At 47.0% G+C, this 17,995-nt stretch overlaps 1 protein-coding gene across 1 annotated transcript in view; it reads left to right on the top strand.

Moving 5' to 3' along the window:
* Positions 1–17,995, top strand: part of ABCA13 (ATP binding cassette subfamily A member 13) — a 402,236-nt gene that overhangs the window by 88,770 nt on the left and 295,471 nt on the right. The window contains exons 17-19 of the mRNA XM_045494253.1: positions 790–5,574; positions 7,178–8,989; positions 13,030–13,136. Coding sequence (XP_045350209.1) covers positions 790–5,574; positions 7,178–8,989; positions 13,030–13,136 — 6,704 coding nt within the window. The remainder of the gene's footprint in view (positions 1–789; positions 5,575–7,177; positions 8,990–13,029; positions 13,137–17,995) is intronic.

The raw sequence follows: 17,995 nt of genomic DNA on the forward strand, positions 1-17,995 counted from the left end.
GAGAGAGGCAGCATGAGTGGGGAAGGAGCAGAGAGAGAGAGAGGGAGACACAGAATCCAAAGCAGCCTCCAGGGTCCGTCAGCACAGAGCCTGACGTGGGGCTCGAACTCATGGACCGCGAGATCATGACCTGAGCTGAAGTCAGACGCTTAACCAACTGAGCCACCCAGGCTCCCCTCCAAGTGTGGATTTCTCTTGCGAGTGTGGACTTTGTCATAACCCCCGAGTTGCTCCATTGCGAACTCCTTGCATTTTACAAGTTAACCCTTGGAGAGAAAGTACACTATCTAAATTAATGAGTTTCTAATAGTGGGAAGGGCCAGCATTGTTTAACGAACACAGGAATTGCTTCTGGAACGGGCAATTCCAACAGTCGTCCGTCCATAAATCATAGGGGGAGGTTTCTGACACACTCTGCCATTTGGACTCCGCCTACAGCCAAGACATTGTGAGACCCAATAAGGAATCAAAACCCGAGATTTTTCCAGCATACACAGCAAACTTACCTTGAACAATCCTACATGTGAAATCGTGGAGTAAAGTAACTTAAAATCCATTGTTGTTGGTGCAGGAAGCAGATTTTAAGCTAAACACATGTATGTGCATTTTGGATTTGTAAAACACTTCCAACGCTCACATTAATTTAATTCCCTACATTGTGTGGTAAATCCTTCATTTATGTTTTACTCTAAATAAGTCTGAGTATTACCCTGAAAAGTTGATAAATTGGATTTGTCTTGAATTTATTTATTATTTTTGGATACTAAAACAATTCCGCTAATCTTTTAGGATCTTGAATTCCTCCAAGGAACTTCTCCTGATGGAAAAGAGATTGCATTCCCCGGAGGACGAGCAAATGCACTTTTTTTTATCGCTGGTGGGATTTCTGGAGAAATTATTGCCTAGTCCTTTCGACTCGTCCCGGGTTCCCAAATCCCGTGACCGCCCATCTCCCACCGAGACTCTTCTGAACAGAAGCCATTTGTGGGTAAATCATTCAAGAAGTTTAGAGAGAGACCCATCTGCTCTTGATACTCAGAAACTTCTGGAACTTGGCAGAGCAGTAGTCTCAAGAGCACAAGCTCTTGAACGTCTCTGGACAGAGAAGGAATCAAATGATATTTTGACATTTATGGAATTAGTACTTTCTGAAATGAATCCCAAGCTCCTGGAGTTGTGGACGGATGGCATTTCAAAAGGAGAAAGAGACACACTGGAGACCTTGACTACAGGTCTTAACTTTTCTGTTCCAGAAGACGAGAGGGTTCTTAGCAAAAGCTTTAACTTTTCTCAGTTGTTCCATTCAGATTGGCCTCCATCGCCATCTGTGAAAATGGACTTTGTACATTTATGTGAAACGGTCCTAAGGAGCCTCTATGAATTTGGATTTCTGAGGCAGGGCCAAGTCTCAGAGGCTCTGGATGTAGTCTGCGCTTTACGGAACCTGTCTGAGCGTTTCTCAGCCCTTCCTGAACCCGAAAAACGAGAAGTTGCTAAAATCTTGACTCAGCTCTATCTCAGTGTCTTCCAGGACAAAGATTCAGCTTTGCTTCTGCAGATTTATTCTTCCTGGTTCCAATCCATGTCTGAATTCTTGAGCATTCAGGGCACAGACTCTTTGCTACCCTCCCTTGCACAAATCTCAAAACACATTTTGGATATCATAAAGCAATTTCATTTCCAGAACATCAGTGAAGCATTTGCATTTTTATATGAGACAACAGGGGTTCTCGAGGGAATTTCGGAAGGATCTTATTGTCAGCAGTTGCTTTCATTTTTTAACTACTTGGAACTTCAGGCCCAATCCCTGGTGTCTACACAGGGCCCCGAATTGGAAGTGATTCATGCTACGTTGACAGGTCTCAAACAGCTGCTCGTGGCCAACGAGGATTTCCGTATTTCTTTCTTTCAGTACATGAGCCAGTTCTTCAACGGATCAGGAGAAGCCCTTTTGGGTAATGAATGCTTTGCTTTGGATAGTAAAAACGTTTCTTCCATGAATTATTCAACAGACAGAGGGTCTTCATTTATTCTTCCGTGGGCACAAATTCTTTCAAACCTGTCCGCGAATGGCAGTGTGTTCAATGAGTTAATGGCTGTTCGCTGCACTGTCTCGTGGCTCCAAATGTGGACTGATATCTGGGGAAGCATATCTCAGATATTCAAGTTTGGCGTGAATATTTTCACTCCTCTTCATGATGGCCTCACTCAGCTTCTGGATGAATTGGAAGGTGATGTGAAAGTTTCTAAAAGCTGCCAACGAATGTTTCCTACCCACCACCCTGCCAGACTCATACTGAATTTGTTTAAAAATGTAACCCAAGCTGATGGCTTTCATGATTGGGATGAATTTTTGAGTCTCAGGGATCTTTGGGTAGTAGTGGGTGATGCCTTAGTTAGTGTAAAGTCACTTAACCCCGACCAAGTAGAGAAATCCCTTTTCACCATGGAGACTGCCCTGAGTCAGCTAAAGACATTTCCATTAAACACAAATGCCAGCAGAGAGTTTTTATATTCTCTGCTTGACGTTTTCATGGAGTTAAGCGATACCTCAGAATACATCGACAGAGATGTACAATTGTTAAATCACTTTCTTGCAAATAACCTCACAAATCATGGAGTGAAGTTTGAAAGTGTCATCAACGAGCTAAGAGAAACAATGTTATTGCTTAGAAATGTGACACGTGACCAAGATTTATTGTCCTGTGCCAATATTTTCCAAAACGTTACCGAGTTTATTTTGGAAGATGGCTTATTATATGTAAATATCTCACAGAGGACATTACATATTCTGGCCCTGTTAAATTCCACATTTTCCTCCGAGGACACAATCAGCAGACGGAAGGGGTGCGTTGCATGGGTAGATATCATGAACCATCTGTACATGATGTATAACTCCAGTGTTTCACAAGGTTATCCTCGGGGTATTTGGAAGAGTTTCAGAGATGTAGAGAACAAAATTAACTCTACATTGAAGCTCGTTACTGGGATGCTGAATATAAAGGACCCTCATTGTTTGTTCAACACGTCAGATCCAGATTGTGTGAATACTGTATTGAAAAATGTAACCGATTTCCTAAATGTGATACTCACTGAAGTCTTTGAAGAGGAAAAGGTACCTAAATTAGAGATTTTATTAACTCTTTTAAATGATTCCACAGACCAAGTAAGGATGATTATCAACAACTTGACAAGAGACTTTGATTTTGTATCTCAATCCCACTGGAAACGTTTTACTGGATTCGTTCTAAGACCCATAGAAATGTCAGATGACTTACCTAGCCGATTTAAAAATCTTTGGCTGCATTTAGTAGCTCTGGGGAAGGAAGTTCAGAAACTTATGAAGGCTGTCTCCACTCACATCCTAGAAAGTGACTCCTCTTCTACATCTGAGAAGCTTTTCAACGTATTTGCTACCAGTCTAAAAGAAAAGGATGTCAACAGCTTGGGCAATTCATTATATCAGTTAGCCAGTTACCTTGCCTTCAACTTCTCTTATGATCTCCAACATCCACCACAAATGAGTCCGCACAAAATCATGAAAGCTGTAGGACTTGGTATCCAACTGATGAGGGATGTGTTCAACTCCCTGACGCCCTCAGTTCTTCACAACATTCCACGAGATGCAGGTAATAGTCAAGTGTTCAAGAAGGTAACTTCTCTCCTGCGTACTCTCAAGAAGCCAGACATAGACCTACTGGTCGACCAACTTGTACAAATGAGTGAAGCGCTAACCGATTTCTTTAAGAACGTCAGTAGATTGGGTCCTGGCCGTTTGGGGGCCAACCTGCTTGTTGGCTTGCTGGAAAAATTTGTGGACAGCTCACATTCTTGGAATGTCAATCACCTGCTCAAGCTCTCACGCCTGTTCCCGAAGGATGACGTTAACGCGGTGGTAGATGCCTACTACGTGCTTCCTCATGCTGTGAAGCTCCTGCAGAGAGGAGTTGACAAAAACATCACAGAAATCCTCGAGGATGTCTACAAGTTCACTGTCCTTCATGGCATCAGCATCTCAAATATCACCAAGGAAGACTTTGCTATTGTGATAAAAACTCTTTTGGACACGGTGGAATTAATATCAGATAAACCAGCAATTCTTTCCGAGGCTTTAACTTGCCTTCCTGTGGTCTGGTGCTGGAATCACACGACTTCTGGATCGAGGCAAGATCCCAAGGTAGAAGCCTGTAAATCCCACGAGCTCACGTCTTCTTCCTTTTATAGCAAAGTGGCCAGAGTACTCGACCTGCTCCACCTCTCTCCCGTGGGCGGAGGTTTACAATGTTCGGACGAAGGCTCACAGGAGGAGATTTCTAGGACGATGGTCTGTGTCATTCATGAACTAGTGGACTGGACTTCCATTTTTCTAGAGCTGTCCGAAGTCTTCCACGTTCAAACTTCACTTGTAAAAACCATGCGAGAATTTTGGCATAAAGTGTTACCGTTTGTCCCGTCTTCTGGAAATCAAAGCAACGGTGGCATCTCCGAAGTTTGTCCCAACGGCCCCCTAAAGCAAGTTGCTTCACAGATCATAGCAACACTGAAAAGTGTTAGCTTTACAAAAGTTGCACCAGATGAAAAGATTCTTGATACACTAGCCAATTTAAGCAAGATCCTCAACATTAACGAAGGCACAGAGGCATCTGTTCAAAATAAGATTTCCTTAAATTTGGAGAGGATCATGAAATTGCCTTCTGGGGATCAGCACCTAGAAAATGGTGCCCATTCTGTAGACTCTCCATTTGTGATGTTTCTGGATGCTAACGTGACGGACAGTGGTTTAGAAGCACCATCAAGCTTTGCTAAAACAAGTGAAGCGACTTATAACTCTTCTTACTTTGAGGAACTGTGGCTTGAGGTTGAACAAATCATGAGAGAGCTAAGCCACGACTTTCCTATCAGACACCTGCTTTCTGAAATTAACAAAGAAATTCAAATGATCAGTTCAGAGACTGTTCAAAATATAACTTTGCAACTTGCCCGTGTGTTTGAAAGCCTGGGGTCCTTGTCACTGAAAACATCAGAAATCATTGAAGATTTTCTATTGGGCATGAAAAACTGGCTCCATAAACGTGCAAACAAAGATGACTCTAGAATGATTGAAACGTTATTTCTTCTGACAGCCAATGAGAATGCAACTGATGATACAGCTCTGTGGATCAAAGATTTTGCTACCTTTTTGGGTTTTCTCAAAGCCATTTCTAGGGAAGGTGACCTCGACGTTGCCCATTTGACACAACTGCTAAGCCAAGAGCAGCTAACTAATTTGTCACTCGTTCAATTCCTTTTTGAAAGTGTCCTAATTAATTCAATCAGTAAGTTAGCTGGGAGTTCTCTGGAGGCAGCCTCAAATTCGAGTGATACTGACCTTCAGATAACGAATTTCCTTAACCTCACCTTGAACCAGACTCCTTCAGGAAATGGTGCGGGCATAATCCTCCCTCCAAGAAGTGCAGTGGATTTCATGGAACAGCTTTTGCAAATGTTCTTCTCGTTTTTATTGGAGGAAAATTCTGAGAACAGACTATCTCTTCTGCTGAAGGCCTTCCACAAAGACATCGCTGCAGAGATGAGGTGAGTCTACTTTTGCTTGGTATAATAAATGCGGTTGTCACACGTTACAATCTGCTTTATTTCCTGAGCGTGTCAACATCAGTGACAGCATTTGTACCTACCACCTACGAGTGACCTTTGGCATGAATTTTGTCTTAAAGGACATTTTATTAAAGTTTCAAGCTGAGATAATTTTGATGATTGTCGTCTAAGTAGGAAACACGTTATAGAAACCTAGCCCCTGGCAATTAATTGCTTATGCTTTCTTACATTCTTGGATTATGAAAATAGTTATGAAATTCTATTTTATGTGGAACTTAAGCCCTATTTCTTATATATGTAGATGCATATACATGGTCATAATTGAATCGATGTATTAACTGTCTCATCACAAGTGAGGGGTTTAAATATTTTTTATTCCAGTTGATCTCCTGTGATGTTTATATTTGGAATTGAGGAAATTCTAAAACTTTAAATGCTTTTTTAAAGAGTTTATTTATTTTGAGAGAGAGAGAGGGAGAGAGAGAGAAAGAACATGTGCACAATCAGGGGAGGGGCAGAGAGAGAGAGAGAGAGAGAGAGAGAGAGAATCCCAAGCAGGCTCCACACTGTCAGCACAGAGCCTGACACAAGGCTCATACCCCTTAACTGAGAGAGATCATGACCTAAACTGAAATCAAGAGTCATCGGATGCTCAACCGACTGAGCCACCCAGGCACCCCAAAATTCTAAAACTTTAAAACCGAGAGTCACGTTAATTTTTTTTCATATATCCTTTTTGTTTGTTTTGTTTTTGTTTTCATTCTATTTGAAGCTTACCAGTGAGAAGGCTGGAGGGAATTTCTAATTCATTCTGTGACGTCTGTGTCAGTCAGGGCTCAGCCACAGAAATCGAACCAGAACAAGGATTTAATTCAAGGATTGGCTTCTGTGCTTTCAGTGGCCAGCTAAGCAGGTGCAAAGTCACTAGAATGGGCCGTCCGGAAGGCACACTTAGAAGCAGGCTGAATAGCATGGGGAGGAAATTACTGTCTGCAGGAGGCAGTCAAGGGTGAGGGAGGTGACTGGCAGGCAGGGGGTATTTGGGGTTGCTAGGTCAGGGAAGTTTAACGCCCGCCCTGAACACCCTCCAACCTCCCTGAACGCCCTCCAACCGATGAAGTCAGACCCCACCCCCGGGATGATATTCTGTCTTACTGAGTCAGAGTTTACTCACCAGGGGCTTTAATCGCACCTGCAAAATCGCTTCCCAATGGCACCTGGGTTAGTGTTTATGCTGCAAACTGGCCACTTCCCTTTATCCTTCACTGTCATGAGGGAAGACACTGTGTCACTCATGGAGACCCACAGCTCATGGCAAAGAGATTCTTGGGCTTTTCTAAAAAGCCAAAGTATGTGACTTTTGAAGTGACTAGGTTTGAGGCATCCTGACAGGACTATCCGTGAAATTTCTCCACCCTTTTCATTATTTGGTGCCAAATAATGGCACCTTCTGGAAGGTGTGTTAGCATGTTGTCTTGCAGACTGTGTGATTCCCCCATGATGCTCCTGTACAGCCAAAATGTGACTCTAGGTTTTAATCTTCCCACGGCTGAACATGAAATTAAAACACATTTATTTATAGCTTTGTCCCAAAGGATAAAATTCTAGAAATTCTGTCACTGGATCAATTTCTTACCATCTTGAAAGACGACAGACTGATGAGCATTTTCTCAAGTTTAAAGGACGCTATACATCAACTCATCCAAAGGCCGTTTATTTTAGACAATGGACAATTTCATTTTGATATTCATCGAGGACTGAAGTTCATGAGAGATTTATTTAGTGCTCTTCCAAGGGAAACCTCGGGGACAAACAAGTCGGAAGATAATTTGGAGTTTCTTACGGTTGTGAGTCACTTGCTCCGCCACGGGAACAGTTCTGAAGACCTCTTCCAGCTCAATCACGATCTCAGGTCAGCCCTTCAGCTTGTGAGAGAAACTTCCACAGAGCTAGCACGGCTCATGGACGCGCTCACCCACTCTCCTCACAGAGGCTTCCGTAACGTGTATCCCGCACTCCGAGAAGTCATACTTGCTAATCTCACTGGTCTGCTTTCCTTTATCAATAATTCATTCCCTCTAAGGAACAGGACAACGTTAGAAATGACCAAGAGATTCCTTGGTGTTCTCTCAAGAGCTGGTGGAAAAAGTGGTGCCCCGGAGCCCCTGTTGGAAATGACTGACACCGTGACCTTGCTGGTGCGGGACATTGCTGACATGAGAGATCTTGCCTCCTGGGTGAACTCCGCCGTGGAACTGGTCAGGCTAGCCCAGAAGGTTTCCAGGAAGGTGGCCACTATTTTTGAAGCCCATTTCATCTCTAGTGCCAATGACACCGGGAAATTCTTTGACAGTCTCTATTCTGTTTTGCAACAAAGTGTTCGAAACGCTGTGAATGAAATAACTACTTTGAAAAACGTAGACCGTTTCCTATCTGAAAAGATAAACAACTTGTTGACGCTGTTTCTTGACTTGGCTTTTGGGATGACTGGGGTCACACCTAATATTTCACAAGACTCTGATATTGTCAACACGTCATCTAGCACATTCTCTCATGTGAACCAGTCCAAGGACTTTTCTGATATTTCGGAAGAAATTGCTGAATTTTTAACTTCCGTGAAAATCAATTTGGGGGCTATGGAGCTTCTTCTGGTAGCTTTTAATAACGCAACTCAAATATTCAGCATGGATTCTGTCAACCTATGGGAAGAAATTTTGGATTGCTTCGTTCCTATAAGTAGTATCATCAACCAGATAGACTTCTTGCACCCTCGTCCACTCCCCACTCATTGTTGCTCTCAAGGTACTAAATGGGAAAGAACCCAGGAAGTGATCCTGTTTTTGGATGAAATGCTATCACGAGACAGCACAGAAATAGGGACGTCCTTGAGAATGGCGATTGATCTCACCTTGGAAGCTCTTTGGAGTAACTTAGAGAAGGATAACAGGTCTGTCTTTAATCTGTTGCTGACATTGGTTCAACATCCAGATGACCTTCTGAAAGCCATAGAGACAGCTGGGGAGGTCTCTGGTGGAACAGGTGATCTGAGCGAAGCTTTGTTTTCCAACGCATCTCTGATTCCGAATGTAACTCGTCAACAACTCGAGCAATCAGTCCAGATCGTGTTAAGGAGAATAGCTCTCTTGAGAAAAGAATTTCCCCTGAACAACTCTCAGTGGGTAGACTCCACCAGAACATTGTTCCAGCCCATCTTTGAGAGTTTTATTAATGCAGCCACTGGAAAGAATACCACATCGGGGAAAGAAGAGAGCATCGAGGAGGTGACGGCTGATTTTCCTCACATCCTCAAACCACTATCAAGTTTCGAGAAGTACCTGAAGGAACTAATTGCATTGATGGAGTGCTGGCAAGAGGTCCCACTGATGGATCAAAGGTAAGAAAACGCCCGACTCACTTCCTTTTTGCCCCATTGCAGGAACTACAAAACAGGACTGTGCAGGAATGACCTCAAACCAGGTTAAGTATGATTCTCGACTTAACTTGATAGCACGCTGGTGTCTGTCCAGTGTCTTCACGACCTGACCCATGATTTGGCATTCAAATATGCTTTGGGTTTATTAAACGCTGTGTGAAAGTACATGCTTTCATTTTCAACAGTAAAAACTTCTTCTTCCATTCACTCGTCCTAGGCTAGGTACAGACATAGCTTTTCTCTTCATGTGCTCTGGCTGCCAAAGGTCATTACCATGTGACAGGCAAATGAGATTATAAGGCTATGCACACCATGCAGAAAATCTTGCTTTCAGTTGTAACCATCCCTGGAAAGGGCCAGGAAGCTGTTGACTTCTTCCCTCTTTAAGGATTTTATTTTATTTTTTCATGTTTATTTATTTATCTATTTTTGAGAGAGAGAGAGAGAGTGAGAGCGGGGAAGGGGCAGAGAGAGAAGGGGACAGAGGATCCAAAGCGGGTTCTACACCTACAGCACGATGCCGGGCTCAAACTCATGAACCATGAGATCATGACCTGAGCTGAAGTTGGACCCTTAGCTGACTGAGCCACCCAGGGCCCCCAGGATTTTGCTTTTTTATTTAAAAAATTTTTTAACGTTTATTTATTTTTGAGAGAGAAAGAGACAGACCATGAGCAAGGAAGGAGCAGAGAGAGGGGGAGACACAGCATCCGAAGCAGGCTCCAGGCTCTGAGTTGTCAGCACAGAGCCCGATGTGGAGCTTGAACCCACGAACTGTGAGATCATGACCTGAGCTGAAGTCGGATGCTCAACGGACTGAGCCACCCAGGGGCCCCAAGGATTTTACTTTTAAGTAATCTCTACACCCAACGTGGGGCTCAAACTTATAATCCCGAGATCAAGAGTCTCATGCTCTACCAACTGAGCCAACCAGGCTCCCCGGCTTCTTGCCTTTCTAGATTCAACCCAGCGCTATGGTTGATCCACTTCCAAGCAGTGCCTCTATCCCTGAGAGGCAGGTCAGGGGGGCCTTGCTCCTGTCCTGTTACTCATTATGTTTTGGAAGCTTCTGCTCTCTCAGGTTGGAGGATTTGTGCCCTGGGTAGTGCAGCCTCAGAGACTCTGCTTTGTCCCAGTCCGTCCTTCCTGTGTGTGATGGAACCGTGTGGATGGTCCCCAGTTCCTGCCTGTTCCTGCCTTTCTCTTAGTCTCACGGAGAGATTGGAGGTGCCCTCAAACCCTCCCTCACCTGCCAGAGAGCTTGACCTGTTTCCTGCTGGTCCTGCTGCTATGGCCACGTTTTAGAGCTTGGAAGGGTTTCCTTGGTTAGTTAAATAGGGGCCTTCCAGCATGAAGGCCTGTCACTGCTTCAATATTTGCGTGCTGGCTTTGGAGGCCCTTGCCTCATCCTTGCGTTGGCTCTGGTCCCAGACTATGCTGAAATGGACTTTACAAGCTGCCCTGAATCTCCGTTTGAGCTGGGGGTGGTCCTGGCAAGCCCTCTTCTCCACCAACCCCAGTTTTCATCTGACGTTTCCCATTCTCCAGGGAGGGAATTTATCCCGAGACTGGAAACCAACTGGCTGTGAACCGGCTGTGTGGTCACCACTTTGTCAGTAGAGTCACAAGGCTGGGTTCCCAGCCTTGTGTTCCCAGTCCTCCTGCTTGGTGATTACGTGCCTCTCTTCTCTCTGTTTTCACTCTTTCTAACATCGGCTTCTTCAATGGGGAAGACTTCAAGTGCCCCAAACAGGTAATCCCATTGGTCATGGGTTTGAGGTCTGACTTGCCTGACCTTTTTTTTTTTTTAAATTTTGAGAGAGAAAGAGAGCACAAGTAGGGGAGGAACAGAGAGAGATAGAGAGAGAGAGAGTCCCAAGCAGGCACCATATGGCCAGTACAGAGCCCGACACGGAGCTCAATCCCACCAACCGTGAGATCATGACCTGAGCCGAAGTCAGACGCTCAACTGGCTGAGCCACCCAGGCGTGCCTGGGGAAAGTAAATTTAAAACAAGATGCTGTAAAAACACAGAGTTGCATTAAACCCCTGCCCCCACCCCCAAGGGTTTGGTTGCCACGGTGTTCTGGAGAATTCTGAATGTGGCATTTACTCAGATGTGACGTCTCCGTGTCTGCCCCAGCAGCATGTGTCCCAGAGTGGGTGACTCAACACAGAGGTCTCAGAATCCAAGATGCCTTTCTTCTTTCATTTTTAATCGATCTCCAGGCCTTATCTCGCATATTTCTTTTCAAGGAATTTCAGGGAATTTCTTTGGGCAGGTGTGCCCTTAATCAGTTAATGCCACCCACGTGGGGGATGGCGGGGGGGAGGAAGGAATAGACGGACGCACACTTTGTTCAATTTTTTTAGAAGTGCTTCACAGATGATGTTGTTTATCTGCTCGGTTGTGTCTGATTTGGAGGACGGCTTTGAATTGTGGGAAGAGTATAAGTTCATCTAAGAGTGAGACAAAAGCCATTTGGGGTTAAAAAAGAAACAAGAGGCAAATGTGAATTCCTGGGCCCACTTTGTCAGCGGTGTGATGGCAGAAGTGAGCAGGGTTGCCGCTGTGTGCTGGCACAGCCCTTCGAGAACCACCGTTGTGGCTGGACTGGCCCTGTGGTTGCGTGACGGCCTCAGCAGTGAGCCCAGGGGACTCTGAAAAAGTAATGGTTTGTGACTTACGAGTTCCGGAAATCCCACAGCCCACGTGGGGTCACAAAAGGAGGGCATGCATGGAAAGAGTGCAGGCTGGGGGTTCCGCTTTATTTGGGGCTGAGGGTGGGGTCCTGGGGTATTGTAGGCTCAGTCTCTGTTGGCGAATTTAAAACAGAAGATATTTGGGGCGCCTGGATGCCTCAGTTGGTTAAGCGTCCGACTTTGGCTCGGGTCATGATCTCATGGTTCATGAGTTGGAGCCCCGTGTCGGGCTCTGTGCTGACGGCCCAGAGCCTGGAGCCTGCTTTGGATTCTGTGTCTCCCTCTCTCTCTGCCTGTCGCTGCTCATGCTCTGTCTCTCTCACTCTCTCAAAAATAAACACACATTAAAAAAAATAAAAAAATAAAACAGAAGAGATTTGAAGCATGGGAGGAGAAAAAGCAAGCAGCTCGAACGGTCAGTTGGAAAAATCACCCAAGATCTCGAAAACCAAGGTGCCTCAGTGTGGCGTGGCTGGTAATGTGTGTTTTTGAAACACATTGGAGGTAGACAGACGTGTTGGCAGTTAAAGGTTGAGCCAGGCACTTGCATCACAAGAGGAAAAACTGGGGGAGCCTGGATGGCTGTCATTTAAGCATCCTGCTTCGGTTCAGGTCATGATCTCACGGTTTGTGAATTTGAGCCCCGCATCAGGCTCTGTGCTGAGAGCTCGGAGCCTGCTTAGGATTCTCCCTCTCTCTCTCTCTCTCTCTCTCAAAATAAATAAATAAACTAAAAAAAATGAACATAAACCCCAAAAAAGAAAAGGAGAATCCAGTGGTCAGGACTCACATCACAGCAGTGTATGAAAACTTTGGTTGGGTCTGTGTTATTCCAACCCCTCCAAGTGGACTCAGTAAAGCCCAACACCCGTGCACACACATGCACACTCATGCTACATACCCCACAACCTTAGGCATGTGTTCAGAGATAAGAATCTCACATCTATACAGATTCATCGTTGCAGTGAATTCTCCACACGTAAACGGTCAACCGCGAGATTTCTTTCCGCTGCCCTTCTCCTGCGCTTCTCATTTTTGCCACCCTCTGATCCTTTACCCCCTTCCATTTGAGAATGGATCGAGACAAGGAGAGGGCGGATATCCGGCTTAGTGGCCACAGGGTGGATGCTTCGAACTACGGCGGGAGACTCCGTGTTTCCTCAAGGTGTAGACGGCTATTTGTGTGCCTGGACCGAGTGTTGCAGGCGTAGAGTTACCATTTATTGTCGCGTGCGTGAAGGATGCACGTGGCTCGCTGATTTTCACCCGTTAAGGCCACTGTCTATTGTTTTCTTTAGTGTTGCCATGTGTCGGATTTTCCAGCAGCCTTGGAAACCCCCGGAAGCCGTGGCGACTCTGCAGAAGGTGACGATGCTGGCTCTGCACCTGTTCCTCATCTTTGCAGGTGGGCTGCTCCTGGCCCCATGCCGACGTTCAGGGTTCGGCTGTCCGCGAGATGGGTGGGTTACCCCCGTGTGTCTGGTCCAGTGCCTGACTTCCGAGGCCCCCAAGGGACCTGGCCACCCAGGTCCCCCACGTTCCCACCCATTGCGACTCTTCTCCAGCCAAGGCGGGTGGCCCCCACGCCCCCCAGCTGGGCTTTTGGTCTGCGTGTTCGCTCACAAAACGTGCATCCTTGTCTCCTTGACTTAAACTCCAGCTGAACTAGGGGCGCCTGGGTGGCTCAGTCGGTTAAGCGTCCGACTTCAGCTCAGGTCATGATCTCATGGCTTGTGGGGTTCTAGCCCCACGTCGGATTCTGTGCTGACAGCTGGGAGCCTGGAGCCTGCTTCGGATTCTGTGGCTCACTCTCTCTCTGCCCCTCCCCACTTGCACTCGCTCTCTCTCAAAAAAAAAAAAAAAAAAAAAAAAAAAAAATCAAACTCTGGCTGAACTGTGGCCCCGAGGCAGAAGCACGGCCTCCCTCTCTGCGGCAGGGAGGCCCAGCAGACCTCGGTCACGTGCAATATCTGTGCCCTCATTCCTACACCTCCCTCTGCCAGAGGCAGTGTTCCTTGAAGGCAGCAACCACGTCTTCACCCTCGGTGCCCATCCAGTGCCTGGCACGGAAGATGCCCCCTGAATTCCCAGGGTACTCTAGCCCCCCCGCGCTGATGCCCTAGAAGCCCGCCTTCCTGCAGCCGTGTGTTAGGTCCCTGGGAGCAGGACCCAGTGCTCATTCGGTTCCGCCTCCGCGATGCTCAGCACGGTGGCTATAGTCCCGCGCAGCTCGGTATTTATCTTGTAAATGAATTCGCTTGGGTCTTAGGATCCCCGTACTGTTGTGAAATCCCTGCGCGGACGTTGTGGGAACAAAGGCACCGGGTCCTCCCAGACTTCGCGCGGTACGTGGGCGGTGCATGTCACAGCGCTCCTGAGCCCAGGGGCTGGATCCGTGCCGCTCCAGGAATTTGTCACGTGCGCACACGTCACCAGCATCCCATGGCGGCTCCTGTACGGGGCCACACGGCCCTCCTCGGGGCGGTAAGGCCGGGGGGTGGGGCAGCGGGTGCGGGACAGTCCAGGAGACAGGGCCCAGCCCCACCCTCTGCAGCTCTGTCTCCGCAGCAAGGCGGCAGCCGGTATTCATCACGCGATGTCACACCAGGCTGGTGTCGCTGTCCCCGAGAACAGCACAGACCCCAACTCCACCCCCACGGAAGTGGAATCAGGCCGAGTGGGGCACACGGTGGGGGCGGGCGCTTCAGATCAAACGGGCCGAGTCTGAGTCCAGCTCAGCAGGTGCCAGCGGAGCAAGCCTTCCAGAGAGTGGGAACCAGGCCCAATTCAAAGCTCACTTAGGAGGTGTAAATAGAGCAGGCTGGGGACACGGGTCGCCCCATTGGGCCTTGCCTGCTGTGGGTGTTGACTCGCGCTAGGCCACCCCTTACAGGGCAAGTTGAGGATGAAAAACGGTAATTTTGGGACCCACGCAGGCATCGTTTACCCTAAGAAACATGGAAAAGGAATGTATGTGTGTGTTGGGAAGGAGGTAGTGAGACATCTGGTGGGTAGATGTCAATGAAACCCAGGTGTCATGTGCTTTAATTCTTTTTTTCTAAATTTTTGTTAATGTTTACTTATTTTTTGAGAGAGAGAGAGAGAGAGAGAGAGACAGAGTGTGAACGGGGGAGGGGCAGAGAGAGAGGGAGACACAGAATCCGAAGCAGGCTCCAGGCTCTGAGCTGTCAGGGCCTGATGCGGGGCTCGAACTCGTGAAGCACAAGGTCATGGCCTGAGCCGAAGTCGGATGTTCAACCGACTGAGCCACCCAGGTGCCCCTTTGTTCTTCTTTTTAAAGAAAATCTCTCCTCCCAATTAGAGATGTTACAAATATCGGCAATTCTGTTGAATATGAAGCATTAGATACCCAGGTGTGCCTTAGGACGGGCACCAGATGTCTTTGGCACGGGGAAGCATGCCCAGGTAAAACGCAAATCCCATTTTCTTCTGCAGTCCGAAGGCTTCCCTGACGTCGTGCCCAGCCACCTGCAGACATGTCATTATTCTAACATTTCTCAGTCAGCCAGCGTGATGGCTTTTAAGTGAACTGAACGTTCATTAACAGCTAGATTTATATTGATTTTGTCCTTCTGCTTTGCAGCTGCCAGATTAATACAGCATGCCTGAAATTACATTAGCAACAGAATTAATTTTGAATTTTTATGTTTCGAGAAAACTCAGGCATGCCTGAGTCCCATTCAGAATGTCGCTCCCATTTTTTCCTTACTGAACTGTCACTCCATGTATGGAGTAGGAGGGCAGTGACAGGCGGGGACCGGGGATGTGCACCAGCCAGTGAGGATTTGGGGTGGCAGGTGGGGGGCCATAATGGGCACATGGCTTCTCTTCTGTCACACAAGGGAGTCACACTCGGATCAGGTCCTGTTACCACTGAAAATACAGTAGTTATTTGTATGTCAGAGAATTATGTTCAGGGTCACCACGAGGAAGGCCGTCATTTTTGTCCTCTGGATCTCATACTCGAAGTCTGTTAGAAGTGTCTGCATGAGGACAGGGCATGTGGCCTGATGGGCTTATAGACCTTAGGGGGAGTAAGTTGTCTTCTTTGATCTTCGGTTTCCCAAAATGGCAGACTGAGGCCCAGGAGAGTCAGGGGGGCTGCCCAGGGCCTGGGAGTGAGGAAGTCAGGGCCTCTTTCCTGCCGAGGAACCTGTGGGACCCAGAGGAGCAGAGGGGAGAGGTCCAGAAAAGGGGGGCGGGGCTGCAAAGCCAGAGCAGGGGTTTCCAAAGTGTGCAAGAGCCGGGATTAGCCACAGGAGCCGTCAGAAGGGCCAGGCCTACAGCAGCGATCGGAGGGCCAGCAAGACTGGGCTGCGAGCCTGGTGGGAGAGGCCCAGACAGCAGTGCCTTGGAGGGCACACTGCTGGCCAATGTCGGATGCAGGGGTGGGTGCGGGCAGATGTGACAGCCCAGCCTGTCATCCCCAACCTGCACCTTCCAGAAACGCCAGGCCTCCGTCCTCACCTCTCGCACTTTGTCATTTTATAGCAGGAAACACAGGACATAGTCCTTGCCTAAAGTTCCACAGGCAGTGAGTTCTTTCCTAGAGCATTCGATGCCCTCCTAGGTCTGGATAACATAACCCCTGAACACGCTGTTATGTCTTCTCCAAAGCAGAGGGGCCACTTATCTTCAGAAGTAGATGCTGTCATGTCTAATGGTGCTGTACCCCTTTTGTTTTGTATTTTAGTGAGGGATTGCTTAAGAGACATAGTTTATGTTTTGTACAATAGGGAGATCTCTTTTCAAAATCTGAAATAGTGAGATCAATGAGAAAATAGAAACAAATGAGGCATTCATGTGGTTGCTTCTAAAAGCAAGGCTGGGTATATTCTTCTATTTTTAGTTAAAAAAATTAAAAACAAATTTTTTTAATGTTTATTTATTTTTGAGACAGAGAGAGACAGAGCATGAACGAGGGAGGGTCAGAGAAAGAGGGAGACACAGAATCTGAAGCAGGATCCAGGCTCTGAGCTATCAGCACAGAGCCCGACGTGGGGCTCGAACTCACGGACTGTGAGATCATGATCTGAGCAGAAGTTGGCCGCGTAACCGACTGAGCCACCCAGGCCCCCCTAAAAAATTTTTTTAATGTTTATTTATTTTTGAGAGAGAGGAGGGGGAGGCTTTGAGTAGGGGATGGGCAGAGAGAGGGAGAAACAGAATTGAAGCAGGTTCCAGGCTCTAAGCGTCAGCACAGAGACTGACCCAAGGCTCAAACTCACGAACTGTGAGATCATGTCCTGAGTCGAAGTCGGATGCTCAACCGACTGTGCCCCCCAGGCTCCCCAAGGCTGGGTGTATTCTATATGGACTGCATTGTATATGGAGTTGGCCCTTGAATGATGAAGGGTGGACATCCACTCCCCATGCTGTCGAAAATCCACATGTAACTATTGATTCCCCCGCAAAATTAACTACTAATAGCCTACCTTTGACCAATAGCTTTAACATAAAAGGTCAATTAACATGTGTTTTGTATGTTTTGTGTATCATACATTGTATTCTTTTTACAGTGTATTTATTTAAGTAATCTCTACATCCAGCGTCTGGCATGGGGCTTGACCTCACAACCCTGAGATCAAGAGTCCCACGATCTACTGATTGAGCCAGACAGGCAGCCCCTTACACATTGTATTCTTGCAGTAAACTAAGCTAAGAGAGAAGAAAATGTTATTAAGAAAATGCTAAGGAAGAGAAAATACATTTGTAGTGCTGTCCTGTAAAAAATGCATGTGCAAGTGGATGGACCTGTGCAGTTCAAACCGCTGTTGCTTAAGGGTCAACCATAGTTCAAAGCAGCTTTTTTAAAAACTGCTTTTGACAAACAACGTCATAATGTAAGAAGTAGGACCGAATTCTTTGCCGAACTGAAGAAAATAGAAAAGATTTTGCTACTCCTGACAATGTATTTTATTTTGCATAATGAGCTATTTTATTTTGCATAATGAGCAAGGTGACCATATTTACCAGACATCTTCTAGGCGCAAAGGCGTGTGCTGGGGGCCGGCAGTGACCTGAGACAAGACATTCAAAGGTCCTGCTAGGTTCTCTGCAGCGTGTGCAGGCGGGGGCGTGCCTGAGGCGGGGACGTGCGTAAGCAGGGACGTGCCGGAAACTAGACCTGCAGGAACCAGGGACGTGCGCGAACAGGGACGTGCACGGAGCGGGACGTGCGTGAGCGGGACGTGCGCAAGCCAGGGACGTGCACAGCTGAGGACTCAGAGGGGACTCAGAGGG

Source organism: Leopardus geoffroyi, chromosome A2, assembly GCF_018350155.1.
Source record: "Leopardus geoffroyi isolate Oge1 chromosome A2, O.geoffroyi_Oge1_pat1.0, whole genome shotgun sequence".
NCBI classification, from domain to species: Eukaryota; Metazoa; Chordata; class Mammalia; order Carnivora; family Felidae; genus Leopardus; species Leopardus geoffroyi.